Source organism: Cyphellophora europaea (genome assembly GCF_000365145.1).
Source record: "Cyphellophora europaea CBS 101466 unplaced genomic scaffold supercont1.2, whole genome shotgun sequence".
Taxonomy (NCBI): Eukaryota; Fungi; Ascomycota; class Eurotiomycetes; order Chaetothyriales; family Cyphellophoraceae; genus Cyphellophora; species Cyphellophora europaea.
The window spans coordinates 152948-171363 of NW_008481808.1; the positions used below are offsets into that span (position 1 = coordinate 152948).

Sequence of the window (18416 nt, forward strand, 5' to 3'; positions counted from 1 at the left end):
CCTTCTGGACTTCCGTTCTCTTACCTGGAGTGGGCGGAATGCCGCCGCCGGCGATGCTTCGGGGGCTGCTGCTTCTGCTGCTGCTTCTGCTGCTGATCGGCCTCGGCTGCGGCTTCTCGGCTGCTTCGAGTTGCCACCACCACCGTCCATGGTCGCTGCCGCTGCTGTGAACGACGTCGATGTCAGTTTCTCGAATTTTCGCCGCGATTGCACAGGTCGGTGTCACGGATCGTTGACTGAGCTTGTGCTTTGTTTTTGGCTCGGGCTTCTTCGAGGCCCCGACCTTAGCTCGTGAATGAGGCATTCGGTTTTCAGCTTGAGGCGTTCTTTTGAAGGGAATCTTTGCTTCTTGACTTCATTCTGCTGGTCTTTCCGGATATGTTGTCACTACTACTTTGAGTGCTACAGAAGCAAGCTATAAAATGTGACTGACTTGACAAACCGCAGGCAGCCTGGTTCTGCCGGGCGGTGAAGCAACATGGGCGTGAATAGCCTCCTGAGAAGCTGAATGTAGGCATGCATGCGATAAATTTTGAAAGAGCTTCCGGGCCGAATGCTAGTCACTGAACACAACAAGGCACATCATCAAACTGACAATTCCCATCTCTTCCGCCCCTCACAAGTCCTTCGTCCGCTCATCACTCTCCCTGATCCACCTCTCCAGGCTCTCCTTATTCCTGATCCGAAACCCCACCTTGAACGGCTTCGGCTCCGTCGTCAGCGCCGTCGGAATACTATTGCACTCGAGCGCGTCCAGCACGGGACGGTCCCTGGGGTCCTTGGCCGGGAAGAACTCGAATGCGGTAATCATGCGCAGGAAAGCCGTGTAGATCTCGCGATTGGCGAGGTGCGAGCCCACACACATGCGACTGCCCGCCCCGTAGCCGTAGTGCGGCGTCCCACTGCCCTCCTGATCGTCGAGGTAGCGCTCCGGCATGAAGCGCGCGGGGTCCTTGAAGTGCGAGTCGTCGTAGTCGGCGGCCCACGCGTTCATGTAAAAGGTGGTGCCTGCAGGGATCACGGCGTCTTGGTACGTGATGTCCTTGATGCTGGTGCGCGGCAGGCAGATGGGGATGACGGTCCAAAAGCGCAGGATCTCCTTGGTCAGCGCCGTCACGTACGGCACTTTTTCCTCCGTCAGACACTTTTCCCACGCCTCGCCGTCCGTCGGGTATACCTTCATGATCTCGTCGTACGCGCGCTGTTGGATCTCGCGCCCTTGCTCCGACGCCAAGTAGCCCAGGCCCATGATCATGTTGCCCGGTACCGTGTCGATTCCGGCCGAGACCATGGTCAGGCAGATGGACTTGAGTTCCGCGTCGTTGAGCTTTTCTTCGGGGTCCTTGATGATGTTGCCCGAAATGCAAGGGTTGTCGGTGCCCTTGGCGATGCGGTCCTTGAGCATGTCCAAAAACGTGGTGAGGTACTTGTCCCGCCGTTGCCGGTACTCAACGGCCGACTTGTTCTGGCGGGAGATGAACGGCAGGCGCAGCAACGGGATATAGTCTTGCCAGTTGTTCGAGGTACTGCGGAAATTAGACACGACGCGCTCGACGTGCACGACTAGAAAAGGTCAGTCTTGGCTGTGTCAGAGTGAATGGCCACTAACCTTCTCGCAACAGCTCTTGGTCAATCCCGCCATCGATACGGATTCCGTAATTGAGAGTCAGGCTGGTGTTGAGCGCGAAGCGGTGAAAGTACTTTCGCGGGTCCAGCTCGATGGTGCCGCCCTGACTGTCTTTGTAGAGGTCCCTGATCGCCACAGTCGCCTCCAGATCAATGAACGGCATGTAACTCTGGACAGCCGGTCGATTTAGAGCGGTCGCAGCCACCTTTCTCCGACGCTTGCACGACTCGTCCCACGGCGAGGTGCCGATGGTGAAACCCTGAGAGGTGGACACGACGCTGTGGAAAGTGTACAGCATCGGTCGCGAGATCAGAGACGATTGGTTGGTGATCCAAAGATGCTTGACCGACTCGAACGAGTTCGCGAAGACAATCCGGCGGTTCCCCAGGCGTGTCTGGAATACAGGCCATCCATACTGCTTGGCCCATTTGGCCGTCACTCGGGCATGGTCCTGGCCGAGCTGGAGCAGATTGCCGAATAGTGGAACGCCGGGGATCTCAGGCAAGTTCTTGATCTTGGGTGTGTCGGTGTGGTTAAGGTATCTGACGAGGAAGAATGCCAGTGAGAGGAAGAGGAAGGACAATGTGGTCGGCGACCGAAAATCGAGTATATCGTCCAACATGTCGGCGTCTTACGTTGCTGTCGGTCGGTAACCGCTCTTCTCTGGAGCCGTCGCCCTTGCTGTGCGGTTTATACACAGTTCACCACAGCGCTGCTTACTCTTGCTCTCGCGACTACTCGACTCTGCTGACACTGGTCAGCTTATGCCGCGCAGAATATCAGCGCGTGTGGAGAAAAGAAAACCGGCCTGAAATGATAGAACCACTCAAACAACTCTCATTTGCAAGCCTGCCGGCTATAGATGATATAGGCTGAGCGTTGACGTCGGGTTGCATTAAAGGAGGGGGCCGCATATGCGGAGGGCGGAACACTGCCGCGGAGCCAGCTCCGCCAATATCTCACCCTCCCCCGAGGAAACAGGCCGTTCAGACAGGTGGAGGATGATTGGCAGTCGGAACTGGTGGTTGTATTGCTGCGAATCGCGAAATACCTTTGCTGCTTATAGCTTGGGTGCCGGCAAGATCTGACCCACGCACTCGCCAAAACCGACCAGACCGCTCTCCTCATCACCGCAGACTCCATACAATGCCACGGTATCTCCATCTTGGAGAAATTTCCGCTCCTCGCCCCCGGTCAATTTGAGGGATTCTTTGCCGCCCTTGGTGTACTCGAGCATGGCGCCCTCGGTACCTTGCTCGGTCCCACTTATGGTGCCAGAGCCGAACAGATCACCGACTCGCATGGGGCATCCACCTATGGAGTGATGAGCCAGCATCTGCGGAAATGAGAAGAGCAGGTGCTTTCCGTTGGATCTGAGGATAGTGGACGGCTGTTGGCCCTCAACTTCAGAGAGTCAGCTTTGTTCAATACGGAAGGAAAGACACTTACCCGCAAGATCAACGGTCAATCTAATGTCGTAGACATTCTTCTCTTCCTTTTCGGTCAAATATGGCAAGAGCTTGGTATCGTTGTGTATGCCTTTTGTCCTAAAGGGTTCTAGGGCATCCATCAAGACCACCCAGGGGCTAATGGTGGTGCCAAAGTTCTTCGAGTTGAAGGGTCCGAGAGGGACATATTCCCACGCCTGAATGTCGCGGGCGGACCAGTCATTCATCAGCACCAGCCCAAAGATGTTGTTTGCAGCCTCGGCGATTGGTACTGGACTTCCCATCTCGTTGTCCTTGCATAGAAAGGCGCCAAGCTCAAGCTCAATGTCTAGACGGCGGCAGGGGCTGAAGATGGGCACTTTGGGATCCGCTGCCGGGTTCTCGAGGATCTGGCCATTCGGCCTCTTGATGGGCGTACCTGATACCACGACTGAGGATGCTCGACCATGGTAGCCTACTGGCAGATGTGTGTAGTTGGGTTGCAAAGCATTGTCCGGACCCCTGAACAAGCAGCCGACATTGAAGGCGTGATTCTTGCCGGCGTAGAAGTCAGTGTAGTCTCCGATCTGCATGGGCAAGTGCATCTGGACCTGGTCTCTCCGCAGAATGGCCGATTTTCGTAGCGACTCGTTGTTCATGAGAACCTGAGGGTACTTTGTGTGCTCGGCAAAGACATCCTGGAGAAAGGTGCGGACGGAGCGGTGGACGGGCCGACCCAGAGCTGCAAAAGCGTTCAACGTCGGCGATGAAAAGACAGAGGTGTCGACCTGGACATCTTTGAAGCCGCCGCCCGCGGCGAACTCGTTGAGATCCAGGCAGTGATCACCAATGGCAACGGCTGGTCTGTGGGTCTTGTTGGCGGCGGTTGAGATGATGCCGAATGGGATATTGGCGAGCGAAAAGGGGCTTGACGCCGGGATGGAGAGCCAGGATTTGGGAGCCATGTTGAAGAGATGCGTGTGTGTCTGTGTCACTGTCACTGTCACTGTCACTGTCACTGTCGATGTCGATGGCAGTGTCGAAAATGTCAATGTATGAGGATGGGGTCGGATACTGGTAGTACATGGCATGGCGTCGTTGGGCCGGCATCAATTCCGCAGGGCGGGTAGCAAAGGATGTCAGGTCTTGGTATCCCTGCGGCTCGCCGACTCCTCCCAGGGCTGGTCATTGTGGTACAAAGGGGCTTCAGCCTTGTTCAGGCTGCGTTAAAGAAAGTGGCTGCTGTCGTCGAGTGTCATGGTACTTGGACGGGAGGTTCCAAGACGATTTGTTCGGTGGTTTTGGCGCAGGCGTGCGGGTTTCCCAAAATGGCAACGCAGCCTGCCAGGCATTTTGGTGACGTCTTTGTATTTCGGCGTATTGGTCGGAGTATCTAAGAGTTGGCATTATTGCAGTCTCCTCCAACAGCAGGCCAAGACATACATTGGCAGGACCTCAGGCTATATAGCAAACCCATCCAATTCGAGCCGACCCTTTCGAGCCTCCGAGATCCATCCCGAGCATCGCGAAATGGCTGCCAAGAGCTCATTCTCAGACCCCCAGTGGTGGAAGGAGGCGGTGGTGGTGAGACTGCCCCAAACATGCCACAGTATCAACGCACCAACGCTGACCGAACTGCAGTACCAAATCTATCCTGCCAGTTTCCAAGACACCAATGGCGATGGTTGGGGCGACGTCAAGGGCATCACCTCCCGCCTCGACTACCTCAAGTCCCTTGGCGTCGACGTAGTCTGGAGTTCGCCCATCTTCAAGTCACCCCAAGCAGACATGGGCTACGACATTGCCGACTACAAAGATATCGACCCCGCCTACGGCACCCTCGCGGATGTCGACGAGCTGATCGCCGAGGCCGCCAAGCGCGACATGAAGGTCATGATGGACCTGGTCGTCAACCACACCTCCAACATGCACGCCTGGTTCCTCGAGTCGCGCTCCAGCAAGACCGACCCCAAACGTGACTGGTACATCTGGAAGCCGCCCAAGTCCGTCTCGCCCACGGGCGAGCCCGAGCCACCCAACAACTGGGCTCAGATCCTCGGCGAGGCCAACTCGGCCTGGACCTACGACGAGACCACCAAAGAATACTACCTCAGCGTCTTCACACCCGAGCAACCGGATCTCAACTGGGAGAACCCGGAGGTGCGGGCCGCCGTCTGGGACGTGATGCACTTCTGGCTCGACCGCGGCGCCGCCGGCTTCCGCATGGACGTCATCAACATGATCAGCAAGGTGACCTCGTACCCGGACGCCCCCGTCGTGCTAGACCCGGCCTCGCACAAATACCAGCCGGGCACCCAGTTCTTCACCAACGGGCCCAAACTGCACGACTACCTGCAGGAGATGCACCGCGAGGTCCTCAGCAAACACGACACCATCACCGTCGGCGAGATGCCGGGCGTCAGCGACCCCGCCGAGATCCTCCGCACCGTGGGCGCCCACGCGGGGGAGCTGCGCATGATCTTCATCTTCGACCTGGTGGACATCGACAAGCCGAACGTGCGCATGGCGCTGAAACCCTGGGACGTCAAGGAGATGAAGGGCATCATCAGCCGGTGGCAGCGCGCCATGATCGAGCGCGACGGCTGGAACAGCGTCTTCATCGAGAACCACGACAACCCGCGCTCCGTCAGCCGCTACACCGACGACAGCGACACCTGGCGCGACAAGGGCGCCAAACTGCTGGCCCTGATGCAGACCACCCTCGGCGGCACCCTCTTCGTCTACCAGGGCGAGGAGATCGGCATCCGCAACGCGCCTCTGGACTGGGACACCGCCGAGTACAAGGACATCGAGACGGTCAACTACTGGAAGAAATGCGAAGCCATCTACGCCCACAACCCCGAAAAGCTCGCCGAGGGCCGCAAAATCATCCAGATGAAGGCCCGCGACCACGCCCGCACCCCGATGCAGTGGGACAGCACGCCCAACGCCGGTTTCGCCGCCGAGGGCGTCAAGCCGTGGATGCGCCTCATGGACGACTGGCCCACGGTGAACGCCGCGGCGCAGATGCAGCACCGCAGCGGTAACGCCGCTGACGACGACGAGGAATTGTCTGTCTGGCAGTTCTGGCAGCGCGGCCTCGCAGATCGGAAAGAACACAAAGACGTCTTCGTCTACGGCGACTACGAGGAACTGAGTCCACAGGACGAGAACGTGTTTGCGTACGTGCGCACGAGCCACAACAGCACGGGCGGGGAGAAATGGGTCGTGGTGCTGAATTTCTCCGGGCAGGAGCAGAGCTACCATGGCGTGCCGGGAGAACTGGAGTTTTGGGCCGCCGGCACGTATACGAAGGGAAGGCCGGAGAAGGCGACGAAAGGGGGGAGTGTGACGCTGCGGCCTTGGGAGGGCGTGTTGGGGAAGCTGAAGGCGTGAGGCCAGCCGCACGATGTGTGCACATGTGTAGAAGAAGCTGGTTCGATTTTTTTTTTCATTGGCATAGCATAGCTAGGGCGTTTTTCACGAGAATATACAATAGTCTCAGAAGAGTATTGAAAAGCGTTAAGACTCTGGCTGCATGCATGCTTACGACAGAATCCTTGCAGGCGTCTCACAACCGCGATCCAGCGGCGGCGGCGGCGGCAGGCACCTCGTTCTCCTTCCCCAGAATGTGCGGCAGCGGCCCCACCGGCGTGATGCCGTGCGGGTTGATCATGCGATGGCTCATGGTGTAGTGCCGCTTGATATGCTCGAAATTCGTCGTGTCGCGGAAAGCCGATACGTCCCAGTAGACGTTGCGCAACCAGCGGTGGATGGCTGGGTAGCCGGAGCGGATGTCGCGGATGTTGCACTTGAAGTGCTGCACGTACACGGCGTCGAAGCGGATGATAGTGGGGTACAGGCGGACGTCGGCCTCGGTAATGTGCGCGCCGTGGTAGAAGGGACCGGTGTGGGAGGCGGAGGACAGGTGGGCTTCGACGCGGTCGAGGGATGAGAAGAGATGTGTGACGGCGGTTTCGTACGCTTCTTGGGTGATGGCCATGCCGGTCTTGTAGACGCCGTTGTTGATGTCGTTGTAGGTCCAGTCGTTGGTGGCGTCGATTTCGGCTTCGAGGGTGGATGGGAGGAGGTCGATCTTCTGATACTGCGGGGCCAGGAGGTGGTCGAAGGACTTGTAGAACATGCGGATGATCTCGCTGCTCTCGTTGCTTACGATCTTCCTCTGCTTCTTGTCGAACAGGACCGGCACGGTGAATCTGCCAGGGTAGTTGGGGGCCTGCTCGAGATATACATCGCGAATGTGTCTGGCGTCCTTGTGGTAGGGGTCAGGGACGACGTTGAGACTGGCATCCTCCGTTTCTGCTTTCGCGAATGGCCAGCCACGTTCTTTCAGGTCCCAGTGCACAGAGGTGAACGGGATGATCTCCTCCAAGCCTTTCAATTTGCGTACGATGAGCGTGCGGTGTGCCCATGGACAAGCATAGCTGATGTAGAGATGGTACCGGTTTGCCTCGGCAGGAAATTCAGCATCAGACTTGTTGGAAACCCAGTTGCGGAACTGAGATTCCGGCCTGTTTAATGTGCCATTCTTGAATAAGTTGCCGTCAAGCTTGAGGTGGCCCTACGATGGTCAGCAGTTGGTATAGCACTGTTTGTCTGCATACCTCGGTATCGTTGTTGCTAGAAGCCATCTTGTGTAAACTGCCACAGTGTCTTCTCGTATATAATCGTAATGATGTGAAACTGTTATATATTGGACAATTTGAGGACTCGGACGGCTGTTGCTGGCTTATACACCCGACTTAGTAAGCTGTGTAAAATCAGACGCTAGCATCGGTATTTGATCCACTATCAGACCTGGGCGCTGTAGTGGGTGTACACAAAGCAGCCCGCCTCATGGCTTGGCTTGACCCCGATGCACTCGCCAGTTGGAGGCATCTTACAAAGCTACCGATATTATAGAAAAGAAGCGCCCTTGAATGAAATGAGACTTGACGATTCCCTGCGTAATATGACAAGGGGGCGAGTGTGTAATATTTTTGAGCACAACACAATTGTATAAGGCTGAGGACGAGCATTCCCCCCGTCTAAATCTGCTACCCCTTGGAAAGTGGTTGATGTCCGACTGCAGATGGAATTATAGGTTTGTTAGGTGAGTCTCCTGAGTATCACATATTTGAACCCCGCCGCGGGGCATGTCGACGACTCGTCAGCGTGCAACAAACTCGCGCTTCATTGCCACACCCAAGCCTAGGGGTTGAGACATCTTTCAGACCTGCATGAGAGCAAGGTTTTAGGACTTTAGCAAAAGTCGGTAGCACGAGAGGAGCGAAGAGGACGTCAGCGGAGGAAGAGGAGATACAGTCGAGGGACACCCACCTAAGTCCTAACTCCACCAATCAGCTACCGTACTTGGCATCAGGCAGTGAATGAGTGTCAATCTCCTGCTACGATCGCAGGAGCTGGAAGGATTTCGCACGGCACATCATACATCACGCCAGGAGACAAACGGAAACCAGATTACGCCTCAAGCTTCTGATCTTACTCGGTCACTTCGTCTGACATCAATCATCCTGCCGATCGAACATCGCAGATATAAATGCGCAAGTGAACCTCTAACATCACCACACCCAGCACACAGCTCTCCTTCAAACACCGCCGCCAAATACCCACTTGGAGGAATTTCTACGATTACATCGTCAAGGACACTTCCAGACCATGTACCACAAGGCTCTCATCATCGGCGCCACCTCCGGCATTGGCCACGGCCTGGCCACCAAGCTCGTGTCCCAGGGCACACACGTTCTTCTCGTAGGCCGACGCGAAAACCTTCTCAATGACCTCGTCAACAGACTCGGCGCGGCTAACGCCACAGCCATCCCCTTCGACATCACCAACTTGTCCTCCATCCCCTCCTTCGCCGACAAGACCACCGCCCAGCACCCCGACATCGACTGCCTCGTCCTCAACAGCGGCATCCAACGCGCCTTCGACTTCAGCAACCCCTCTACCCTCGACCTCACCGCCCTCGACGCCGAGACCACCACCAACTACACCTCACACGTGCACCTCACCGCCGCCTTCCTACGACACTTCCTATCCCGCCCCGCCCAGCAGCAGCCAACATCCCTAATCTACATCTCGGCCACACTCGCGCTCGTGCCAGGCCTGCTCCGCACGCCCAACTACAACGCCTCCAAAGCCGCGCTGCACACCTTCATCCTCAACCTGCGCTTGCAGCTCCGCCGGTCCGGCAAATCCCCACAATTGGTCAAAATCATCGAAGTCTTCCCGCCGGCGGTGCAGACGGAGATCCACGACGAGAAGCACCAGCCGGACCTGGTGGATGGGGGCAGCATCGGCATGCCGCTGGGGGAGTATGTGGATGCCATGGTGGAAGGGTTGGAGCAGGGGAAGGAGGAGTTTGCGGTGGGGCATGGGCAAGGTATGTTGGATGGGTTTGAGGCGGAGAGGCAGAGGCAGATGGGGCAGATGGTCGAGATGTTGGATGGGTCGTTTGGGAAGTATCTGAAGGAGGGGGCGAGAGCGATTTGAAGGCTAGGGTTTTGAAGGAATGGATGTATAGTTGAATTGATGTTGTTAAGATTGCTACTTCGCTGATCAAGTACGGCATAACTGAACGATTGATAAGTCAACGCCTTGCTGAACGCGGTCAAGGCCCTCTTCAATTGCGGTCGATATTGGGTGCGGAAGTCCTCCTCATATGGGGGTAGCCAGGCCAGTCATCGCCTCCAAACACCGGCACTGTCCTTGGACCAACCAGCGCCTACGCCGTGCCGCAGTTTCACGGGCTTCGGGGTATAGGCTTGTCCTTCCATCCTTACACCGATCAATCGCGTGCCATCGACTTCGAGCAACTGGCCGTCGGTCGTCGGAGGTTCGTCCTCGTCGCTGTCACCGTCTCTTTCAGTCACCTTACGCATTGTGACATCCGCCTTCTTTCTGAGCCATTCTTCCCTGTCCCTCTCCAACCGCTCGTCTTCCTCGTCCCTTTCATCTCCAGACATGATTCGAGAGAGCGCAGGCATGTCGCGGTTGTCGGCTTTGACGGCTACATGGAGAGCAGGGGGGCCCGAGTGCGGTAACCTTGTCTGCTGCGCAGCTGCTGTAAGATGTACACTCTTGGTCGTGCCAGTGACGTTGGCAACCTTTGGGCCACCTCTGAGGTTGTGTTGTTCCAGCAGCATCCTCGTTCTGACCGTGGCCGCATGCCTGGAGGTCAAGACTGTCTTCTCTAGCTTCTCTTGTTCCTTCCTCTTCTGCTCCTTGCGCTCTGCCCGCCCTTCTGCAGAAAAGAACGACTTCAAGCCGCTGTTGCCATCGCCTCTGCTCGCGGGCGTTGTCTTGGTCGAGACAGTGGACGATTTGCGCGACTTCGTAGTATCCACTCCGTTGTAGCTACTATACCATGCAGGCTCAGACTTGTGCGAAGACTGGGAGAGTACTGAAGACGTGCTATTTGATCGCGACATAGTAGGTGACGAAGGCGCAGTGTTCGCAGCGCCCATGGAGGCGAAACTGTCAAAAGAAAAAGATGGCATCGTCACGATTGTTAGTCAGCCGGATATGCCTCAGAGTGCCATCGTAATACGCTTCAGTATAAAGTCAGTAGAACGGTGGGAAACAGCGGCGGAAAAGGCGAGAGTATGTATGTGGCCACGGGGCGGCCTCCCCTACCTTTTTTCATCATGCGCTGTCAATGGTATTGCTCAACCGTTTCATGAAAGTGTTCAGGAACCCAGCTGGGTCCTGATAGCAATGGAGCATGCCAAAGATAAGCGGCATTATTCGTCAGTAAGAACCACTCAACAATACACCAATCGGGATGAGTGGTTGCGAGGAGGGAGGGTGTGCAGGGTTGAAAACCTTTCTCGCGCGGATCACGTGCTTGCCGATGTACGCCAGTCACGTGATTGCAGATGCACAGCATGGAGGCTGGGGACCCTCCACCACTCCTTCTCTTCCTGCCTGCCGATTGGTGACTGGTGATTGGTCCCTGCAACCTGGCCCCTTTGCTCCTCCCGAGCCTCCCTCTGCTGTGCCTCGCTCCTCCGCCTCACTCCACCATCACAACCATCAACAATTCCCATCTCCTCTCCCCATTGTACAATACTCGGTGCGCATTGTCGCCGTCACTCTTTACTCCTCTCCACTCTCCACTCCCCCTCTCCCCTCCTCGAGTCTTTGGGCAAGGATCTTTCTGCAGCTATGGGCCTTCCGTAAGTCTTTGCGCGCTTTGCCGCCCGCGCGCGTAAGCGTGACCGGCGCTCCAGTTTTTCCGATTACGAGCCACAATACTGACAACCAACCCCACAGGATGTTCCAGGAGCCTGACGAGGCCATCGCTCAGGATGCTGCTGCCAAACTAGACCGCGCTGCTGCCACCCAGCGGTCAACGATCCGCCGCCAGCCTACCGTACGACCTACGCGATATAGTGCATATGCAGCGCGTGAGCGAATACGCGAGCGCTATCACCACCGCATCGATGAAGACCAAACTACAGAACTTCAGATCGCTCAGATGGAAGCTGAGATAGCGCGACTACGGAATCGAAGACCCCGCACTCGTGATTATAGCAACGGCCTACGTGACTCGGAAGATCTCATACAACAGGCAAGGGCAACCATTCGCGACGGCGATGAAAATGATTCGAACGGCGGCACACCTGCGCGGCGCTTCCATCTTCCCAGACCCGATCGCCAGTCCAGCCTGAGATTCGAGGTTGGCGCCACTCGATCAGGCTCAGTCTCGCCTCGCCGTCTGCGACTACTTAGCCCGCCCTCGTCTTCTGGCAGTGGTCGCAACATCCCCGACGGACCCCTCCCTTTCGATGACGAGCCCGATAATCTCACCCGCCAATTCCCCCCTGCTCATTACCATGATGACCTTGCACGCACGCTTGAAACTCCGCCACCCGAGAGCTGGGAATCCTCGCTACCTCCTCTCGGTCGCGTCTCGCGCCGTCCCGATCCCCCGCCCCACAGATCCATCGATGGACTTGGTGATCGACATCGCAGCCCCAGTCTAGATGACAATGCAGATGCGGAAACATGGATCAACCTTCTTACAACTATGGAGGCGGGCCGATCAACCACCACTACCTCATTTGCATCTAACGGCGACTCTGGCCTGAACTCCCGCAACTCACAGACCACCATGGCGACTTCTTTCGGTGAGATTGGTGCCGACGACAGTTGCGACCTGGATTTGCCTACTGGCATTACTGAAGAGATCGCACGGGAGATCCGTGAACAGCATCGGTCGCGCGATCGCCATCAAAGGCGAAACGGAGAACCCGATGGTCCCATCATGACGGGTGAACAAGGTTTACGGATGCACGAGGCGCGTGTCCGACGAGCCCGCGAAGCGCGAGAAGGCTCTCGTCAGATTCAGATGATACAGCATATAATGGAGCGCTTCGGCAATCGCGAAGATGTTCCTGACGAGTGGTGGGCTTTCATGGGTTGGGACGATGATGCGCGACCAGAATCGCGTGGCGAGCAGCGTTCTCTGTCGCAACCACGGAGCCTCCATCCCTTGCGGCACGCTGAGGACACTGCGGCATTGCGTCGAGAGTCGCGTGAGATGCAACAGGCAAATGAGATTATGCAAAATCTGCGGGAGCAGGGGAGCCAAGAAGCATCGCAACGTTCACCTGTCGATGCAAGTGAGCTGAGGTGAGACTGAGAGGTACTCGAGCAGTGATTGAGAGAAGACGATTGCTTGATTGCAGTGTCGTTTTCTGTACGATATCATTATCACGATCGCGACAGCGGTTTGATTTTGGCAGACATGAGTGGAGTTTTGTCACGCCCACAGGTGGGCTTTTTCTGGGAGTCTTCACAGGAGCGAGGAGCTGTAGTAATTTCGGCAGACACCTGGGCGATCACCCCAAGACATTTGCCTGAGCTTACGATGATACGAGGGCCAGATGACGAGAGGATGGTATGGCAATCGAGTCATTGGTGGCATATTTGGAGCAACACAGCGCAAGCAAGGTACATATCCTTGGTTGTTCTTTTCATGTTTACTATTTCACGGACTCTTCCTGGCCGCTTGCTGCCAGCACAGGCTGCTTGGCTTGCAGCGGTCAGGAGAGACGATTTACGGCAGAACCAAAAGCACGTTGATACCGGCGCAGATCTTGGACGCGCGCCAAAAGGCTAAGAAAGCTCAATGGAATGATGTGATGAATGAACCTATTCCAGACTGCAAAATCGTGTTTCTCCCCTGTCTGCGCGCGTGCGTGTGATTGATGGGTGTAGTTGTATGGCTTGGTGTCTGTCACTTTTTTCCGTCCCTCACACAGCTTTCGATGCCAGGTGTTCTAGGTCTAGGTCCTTGTGTGCCTGCTCGAGCTCATGGGGCTTTTCTTGACGTTCACCTCATTGGTCTCAAGGCTGTCGACGTACCTCACCTCGACTCACCTGAGCTGGCCTGGTCTTGGTCCTGCCCCTAGTCCCACGGTGCCTTGCAGTGAATGCCATGAATGTCATGAATGCCATGTCATATTTCTGGCTTGGCTTACGCTACCCATGCGGAAGACAACTAGCTGCCAGCATCAGTGTTAACTCGTTAGCTAGCTAGCTAGCAAGCAAGCAAGCCATTCAGCAAGTCAGCAAGTCAGCAAGGCCGCGTGGCTAATCGTTCACACGAGAACGGCCTATCCGGAGAATGAGGAACAAGGAATAGAGCTCTGCCCACCCCAGATCAGATCAGATCAGATCAGGGGGGAAGCAATGATACCTGACCTGTCAGCCAGCCAGCCTGCCCGTTGATCTACTTGACAGACTAACAGACAGACTGACAGACAGACTCCTCCACTGGGCCCAAAACCCCGGTGTATCACGAGACCGGAAGACCGCTGACTCGTGGGCTCTCACCCATCACTCATCTCCCTCGGGAAGTCTCTGATGGGTGGGGGCTGCGCCGATAATTTGCTGGCCGGCTGCAGTAGTGGTAGTAGCGGCAGTGGCGGCGGCGCGTCCAGGAGACAATTTCGGGTAGATGAGGATGAGGGGACTGTACGAGATCTGAGGAGATCTGAGGTGGTCGGGTCGGGATGGGTAGGGAAGAGGAACGGGAACGGGAGAGAACGGCGGGGAGGGAATGCAAGAGAAGGGGAAAGAGAAAGGACTGGACTGGACTGATAGGGACGAGGATAGAATAGCATGCAAGGCGCGCTCCGGTATCTTCCTAAGGCATGCAGTGGACAAAAGAACCGTACCCCAGGTTTCGGCGCTGGCTCGGTGCGCGGGGTTGAGAAGCTGAGGCTGGAGATGGGGTGCACGCCTTGGTTAGTAAGGTTTGTCTTTCTGTTGACTGATGGCCTTGACGTGCCTGTAGGGGGTTGTCGTGGTGGGAGGATGAAGGATGAAGGATGAGCCGCGGTTGGGTGTGCGGGACTTGGCGTCAATGCTGACAAGCGGACGGACGGGGCGCGATTGATGGTGATATGGTCTTCTGCATGCTGGGGTTGTCTGTGTTGAGTGTGCATGTTGTCTGCAACGAACATGTGTCGCTGGGAAGGAATATTCAAGACCACATCGTTTGGGTGCTCCTCCTCATCGGAGCAGCATATAGGCACATCTATAAGTCTGGGGTATCACTCTATCAAGAATGTACAGCGCCCATACGAGGACACGACGCTCTACAGTTTCGCTTGAGTATCTCTTGCTAGCAACGCTTCCGCAACCTTTCTTCGCTGGACCTTACCCGTCGCGGTCTTAGGGATCTCCTTTAGAATCCATACCTGGCACACGGTCAATAAATGGACTTTGTAACGTGTATACGACTGTACTCACCCGACTTGGCTTCTTGTGACTCGCCAGCTTTGACTCCACATATTGCACGATGTCCTGGGCTTCGACACGCGTGGTCCCTTTGGGCACCACCGCCACGCCTACCTCTTGGCCAAATAGGTCTGAAGGCATGCCGAAGCTGACGGCTTCACCAATGCCAGGCATGGCACCCACCACATTATCCAGCTCAATAGGACTGATCTTCTCGCCGCCGCGGTTGATCAACTCCTTGATCCTACCGGTGAGAATGACATAGCCTTCGCTGTCCTTGAAGCCCTGGTCACCGGTTCTGAAGAAACCTTCCGCTGTGAATGATTCCTTATTTGCCTTCTCGTTGTTGATGTAGCCCTTTGTGACGTTCTCCCCACGGATGCTCACCTCGCCCTGTGCACCCTGCTCGACTTCATTGCCCTCCGCATCTAGTATCCGTACCTCTACGCCTTGTCCGAGGCCCACGCTACCGGGCTTCCGCTTGCCGCGACTGGGCAGCGGGTTTGAACACATTTGATGTGCCGCCTCGGTCATGGCGTAAGCTTCTAGCACAGGCGCTTTGCACATGGTTTCTAGCTCCCGCATGATTTTGGGCGGTAGCGCGGAGGAGCAAGAGCGGATGAAGCGAATCTTCGGCATAGTCGATGGAGGCCCGTTCTTGACGAGGATTGAATGCATGGTGGGGACGGCAGTATACCAGTTAGCCTCATGGCTGATAAAGTCAGGCCAGAAGCTCCGGGCAGAAAAGCGTGGGGGCACAATAACAGACCCGCCAGAGATCAGGGGCGCCAAAAAACCAGCGAGCAAGCCGTGTACGTGGAACAGCGGCATGACCAGGTAGGTCCGATCTGCAGGGCTGAGGTCGTAGGTGTGCTGGATGTTGTGCATCGTGCGGGTAAGGTTGCGGTGGGATAGAGGTACTGCTTTAGGCCGGCCTGTAGTGCCGCTGGTGTGTAGAACGAGTGCGGTATCGTTGGGCTGGGCTGTAAGAAGGGCCTGTGGGGTGGCTCTTTTCTTGGTTTCCTTGACGTCGAGTATTACTTTTGAGCCATCCAGGTAACATTCAGCAATGGTGGCTCCATACTTTCTCGCGGCACGTATTGAAGGTTCATTTTTGGCGAAGGCACCCTTGGGAACCAGGATGAGCGAAGATGAGAGGTCGTCGATATAGAACTCAAATTCGTCCTGTTTGTATGCCGGATTCAGAGGTGCTGCTATCGCTCGCTGGTACGCCGTTGCCAGGAAGGCGACAATAAACTCGTAGCTGTTGATAAGTGCGATGGAGACGGCAGCGCCATGACCGATTCCTAGCTCTGCAAGCTGTTTCCGAAACGACTGTATATCACTGTCAAGCTGTTTGTAGGAGACGGTCAATGCAGGCTCGCTGGGGATGATGACAGCAGTTTGGCCGGAGGTGTGAGAGAAGGATGAGGATAACGTCGAAGCCATAGTCACGCAGTGGGATGTACTGGAAGAGAAAGACTGAAGGGGCAGTGGTGTAGGGAGATATGGCGTGACGCAGCCGGAATGACGAGAAAAGTTTTGCGATTAGATAGCGAGGAGCTTACCACTTGGTATCTTGCTGTGGAGGTCTGAGACGTACATCTTGTCACAGGTCGGGCAGCTTGGAACACGCGACTCCCTTGGCCCGGGATATTCTCGACATCAAAGTCGAATCTGGACTCGAAGAGCTTCGATGACTGCGCACATGAATGAGGAGAGGTTGAGCGCCGGGTGAACGTTGTTGGCCCGCATGCTGCATGACTGCTTGACGTCTATTGGCTGCACACTGTCGGCGTCGACTGTCCAAGTCGCAGACCTCCTCTCAACTCCCTCAATTCCATCCCACTTCTGCGTCCACCATGGCCAATGACCCTCCACCTTCCGCCGGAGGCGGCTTGTCGCTCTATGCGAACCTCCTCGACCCCAAGAGCTCTACTCCGGGTTCTATTTCAAGTGCCCCGGTGAGCTACAAGCAGCTAGAAGCTGCGGAACAAGATGATGCTGGAAAGAAACAGCAAGCTCTCGCTGGTATATGACCTCGCCGAATGGACTTTATCTTTGTGATTTCGGATCTGCTCACGTGTTCTATGATGATTGCTGCCCACAGCCTCACTACGTTTTCAACCTACAAGAAGACCCCAGCAATCTCAGGCTGCTGCCGCCGCCAAAGCCAAGGCCAAAGCCATTGCCAACAAGTTGTCCGCTGTTCCGCAAGTGCAGCCGCCAATCGAAAAGCCCCCCGAGCCAGTTCAGGAACTGCCGCAGCCGTCTGCGCCCAAGACCACTATAGATGATTGGACTGCAACTCCGGATGACGATGAATGGTTTCAAGGCGAGAAGCGACAACGCGGCGGACGCAAAAAACGGAAGAAGGACAAGAAAGCGCCTGCGATGGAACAGAACTGGGATGACATCTACGATCCGAGCCGGCCAACAAATTACGAGGAGTACAAGCACGGCGAGGAGAAGATACTCGAGGTCCGCGAGTGGAAAGACTTGCTTTATCGCCACCGTATGAGGAAGAGACAGTCTAGCACCGACGAGAGTGACTACGACGAGAGACCCACAAATAGTACGCGCATCAATGTCCATTTTCTACGCGAGCTGACCATCCCAGGACGATTTGCACCTCCAATGTCGTTCGCCCCGCCTTCGAATCTCAATGCCGACCCACCACCGCCACCTGCCGATGTGCCTGATGATGTATCAGGGGACGATGTTTGGGCCAGGAGGATGCGTATGAGTCAAGTGCCACCTCCGCCCGCCGATGTTCCGAACGACCCCACAGGCGAAGACGCCTATGCTCGCAGAATGCAGATGGCACAGGCCGTAGCTCCTCCACCGCCTCCGCCACCTCCAGATGTGCCACCGCCAACCGGCATGATATCACGCGCACCTGTCCGCTATAGCCTACCGGAGGCACCGCCTGAAATTCCAGCCTCGGAGACAGAGTTGGAGGAGAAGCTTGAGGCTGAAACTACCGAACATGATCAGTCAAAATCTAGCCGACCCGGACAGTCAGGGTTCGCTGAACGGCTTATGGCCAAGTATGGATGGTCCAAGGGTCAAGGACTGGGAGCTAAAGGCACTGGCATCATCAACCCACTCTATGCCAAGGCAGATGTGCGGAAAAAGAAGTCGGATGCGGAGGGCGGTGGCTTTGCAACACCAGCCAGCACAGGCAAGATCTTGGGTGGTCGGAAGGCGAAGGGCGTCGAGGCCGAGGAAGCTGGCAAATTTGGTCCTATGTCAGAAGTGATTCGACTGGAGCACATGCTAGATGGCATGGATGTTGACGCCGAATTAAACCGAGGTGAAGGAGGCATCATGCAAGAGATTGGCGAGGAGTGTGGAGAGAAGTATGGTACGGTTGAGCGTGTCTACATCCATCGACGCTCGATGGAGGATGGTGGACCTTTGGTCTTTGTTCGGTTCGTCAGCCAGCTGAGTGCCCTTCGCGCGGTCAACGCGTTAGAGGGCAGAGTGTTTGGTGGCAATGCCATCACCGCGCGCTTCTGGGATCGTGAGCAGTTCGACAAGGACAATTTCGAGTGAGTTTGAATGAATTCCGATGTCGTCAAGTC

The 18416-nt window shown here is 56.1% G+C and overlaps 9 protein-coding genes across 9 annotated transcripts; 4 read left to right on the forward strand and 5 right to left on the reverse strand.

Annotated features, from left to right (window-relative positions):
* Positions 1 to 616: 616 nt before the first annotated feature.
* Positions 617 to 2249, reverse strand: HMPREF1541_01526 (uncharacterized protein; the record flags this gene model as incomplete). The annotated part of the gene is made up of 2 exons (XM_008715886.1): positions 617 to 1563; positions 1610 to 2249. 2 exons carry the CDS (start codon positions 2247 to 2249, stop codon positions 617 to 619), a joined length of 1587 nt encoding a protein of 528 aa, XP_008714108.1.
* A 438-nt stretch (positions 2250 to 2687) lies between these two features.
* On the reverse strand, positions 2688 to 4019 carry HMPREF1541_01527 (fumarylacetoacetase; the record flags this gene model as incomplete). The annotated part of the gene is made up of 2 exons (XM_008715887.1): positions 2688 to 3031; positions 3077 to 4019. The coding sequence occupies 2 exons, from the start codon at positions 4017 to 4019 to the stop codon at positions 2688 to 2690; spliced, it is 1287 nt and encodes a 428-aa protein (XP_008714109.1).
* A 565-nt stretch (positions 4020 to 4584) lies between these two features.
* On the forward strand, positions 4585 to 6450 carry HMPREF1541_01528 (uncharacterized protein; the record flags this gene model as incomplete). The annotated part of the gene is made up of 2 exons (XM_008715888.1): positions 4585 to 4638; positions 4696 to 6450. 2 exons carry the CDS (start codon positions 4585 to 4587, stop codon positions 6448 to 6450), a joined length of 1809 nt encoding a protein of 602 aa, XP_008714110.1.
* Positions 6451 to 6625: 175 nt separating this feature from the next.
* On the reverse strand, positions 6626 to 7706 carry HMPREF1541_01529 (uncharacterized protein; the record flags this gene model as incomplete). Its single annotated transcript, XM_008715889.1, has 2 exons — positions 6626 to 7636; positions 7680 to 7706. The coding sequence occupies 2 exons, from the start codon at positions 7704 to 7706 to the stop codon at positions 6626 to 6628; spliced, it is 1038 nt and encodes a 345-aa protein (XP_008714111.1).
* A 1027-nt stretch (positions 7707 to 8733) lies between these two features.
* HMPREF1541_01530 (uncharacterized protein) lies at positions 8734 to 9570 on the forward strand (the record flags this gene model as incomplete). The annotated part of the gene is made up of 1 exon (XM_008715890.1): positions 8734 to 9570. One exon carries the CDS (start codon positions 8734 to 8736, stop codon positions 9568 to 9570), a length of 837 nt encoding a protein of 278 aa, XP_008714112.1.
* A 188-nt stretch (positions 9571 to 9758) lies between these two features.
* On the reverse strand, positions 9759 to 10544 carry HMPREF1541_01531 (uncharacterized protein; the record flags this gene model as incomplete). The annotated part of the gene is made up of 1 exon (XM_008715891.1): positions 9759 to 10544. The coding sequence occupies one exon, from the start codon at positions 10542 to 10544 to the stop codon at positions 9759 to 9761; it is 786 nt and encodes a 261-aa protein (XP_008714113.1).
* A 700-nt stretch (positions 10545 to 11244) lies between these two features.
* HMPREF1541_01532 (uncharacterized protein) lies at positions 11245 to 12718 on the forward strand (the record flags this gene model as incomplete). Its single annotated transcript, XM_008715892.1, has 2 exons — positions 11245 to 11255; positions 11353 to 12718. The coding sequence occupies 2 exons, from the start codon at positions 11245 to 11247 to the stop codon at positions 12716 to 12718; spliced, it is 1377 nt and encodes a 458-aa protein (XP_008714114.1).
* Positions 12719 to 14687: 1969 nt separating this feature from the next.
* HMPREF1541_01533 (uncharacterized protein) lies at positions 14688 to 16278 on the reverse strand (the record flags this gene model as incomplete). The annotated part of the gene is made up of 2 exons (XM_008715893.1): positions 14688 to 14789; positions 14842 to 16278. The coding sequence occupies 2 exons, from the start codon at positions 16276 to 16278 to the stop codon at positions 14688 to 14690; spliced, it is 1539 nt and encodes a 512-aa protein (XP_008714115.1).
* A 413-nt stretch (positions 16279 to 16691) lies between these two features.
* HMPREF1541_01534 (uncharacterized protein) lies at positions 16692 to 18387 on the forward strand (the record flags this gene model as incomplete). The annotated part of the gene is made up of 3 exons (XM_008715894.1): positions 16692 to 16860; positions 16940 to 17404; positions 17450 to 18387. The coding sequence occupies 3 exons, from the start codon at positions 16692 to 16694 to the stop codon at positions 18385 to 18387; spliced, it is 1572 nt and encodes a 523-aa protein (XP_008714116.1).
* Between the last annotated feature and the right edge of the window lie 29 nt (positions 18388 to 18416).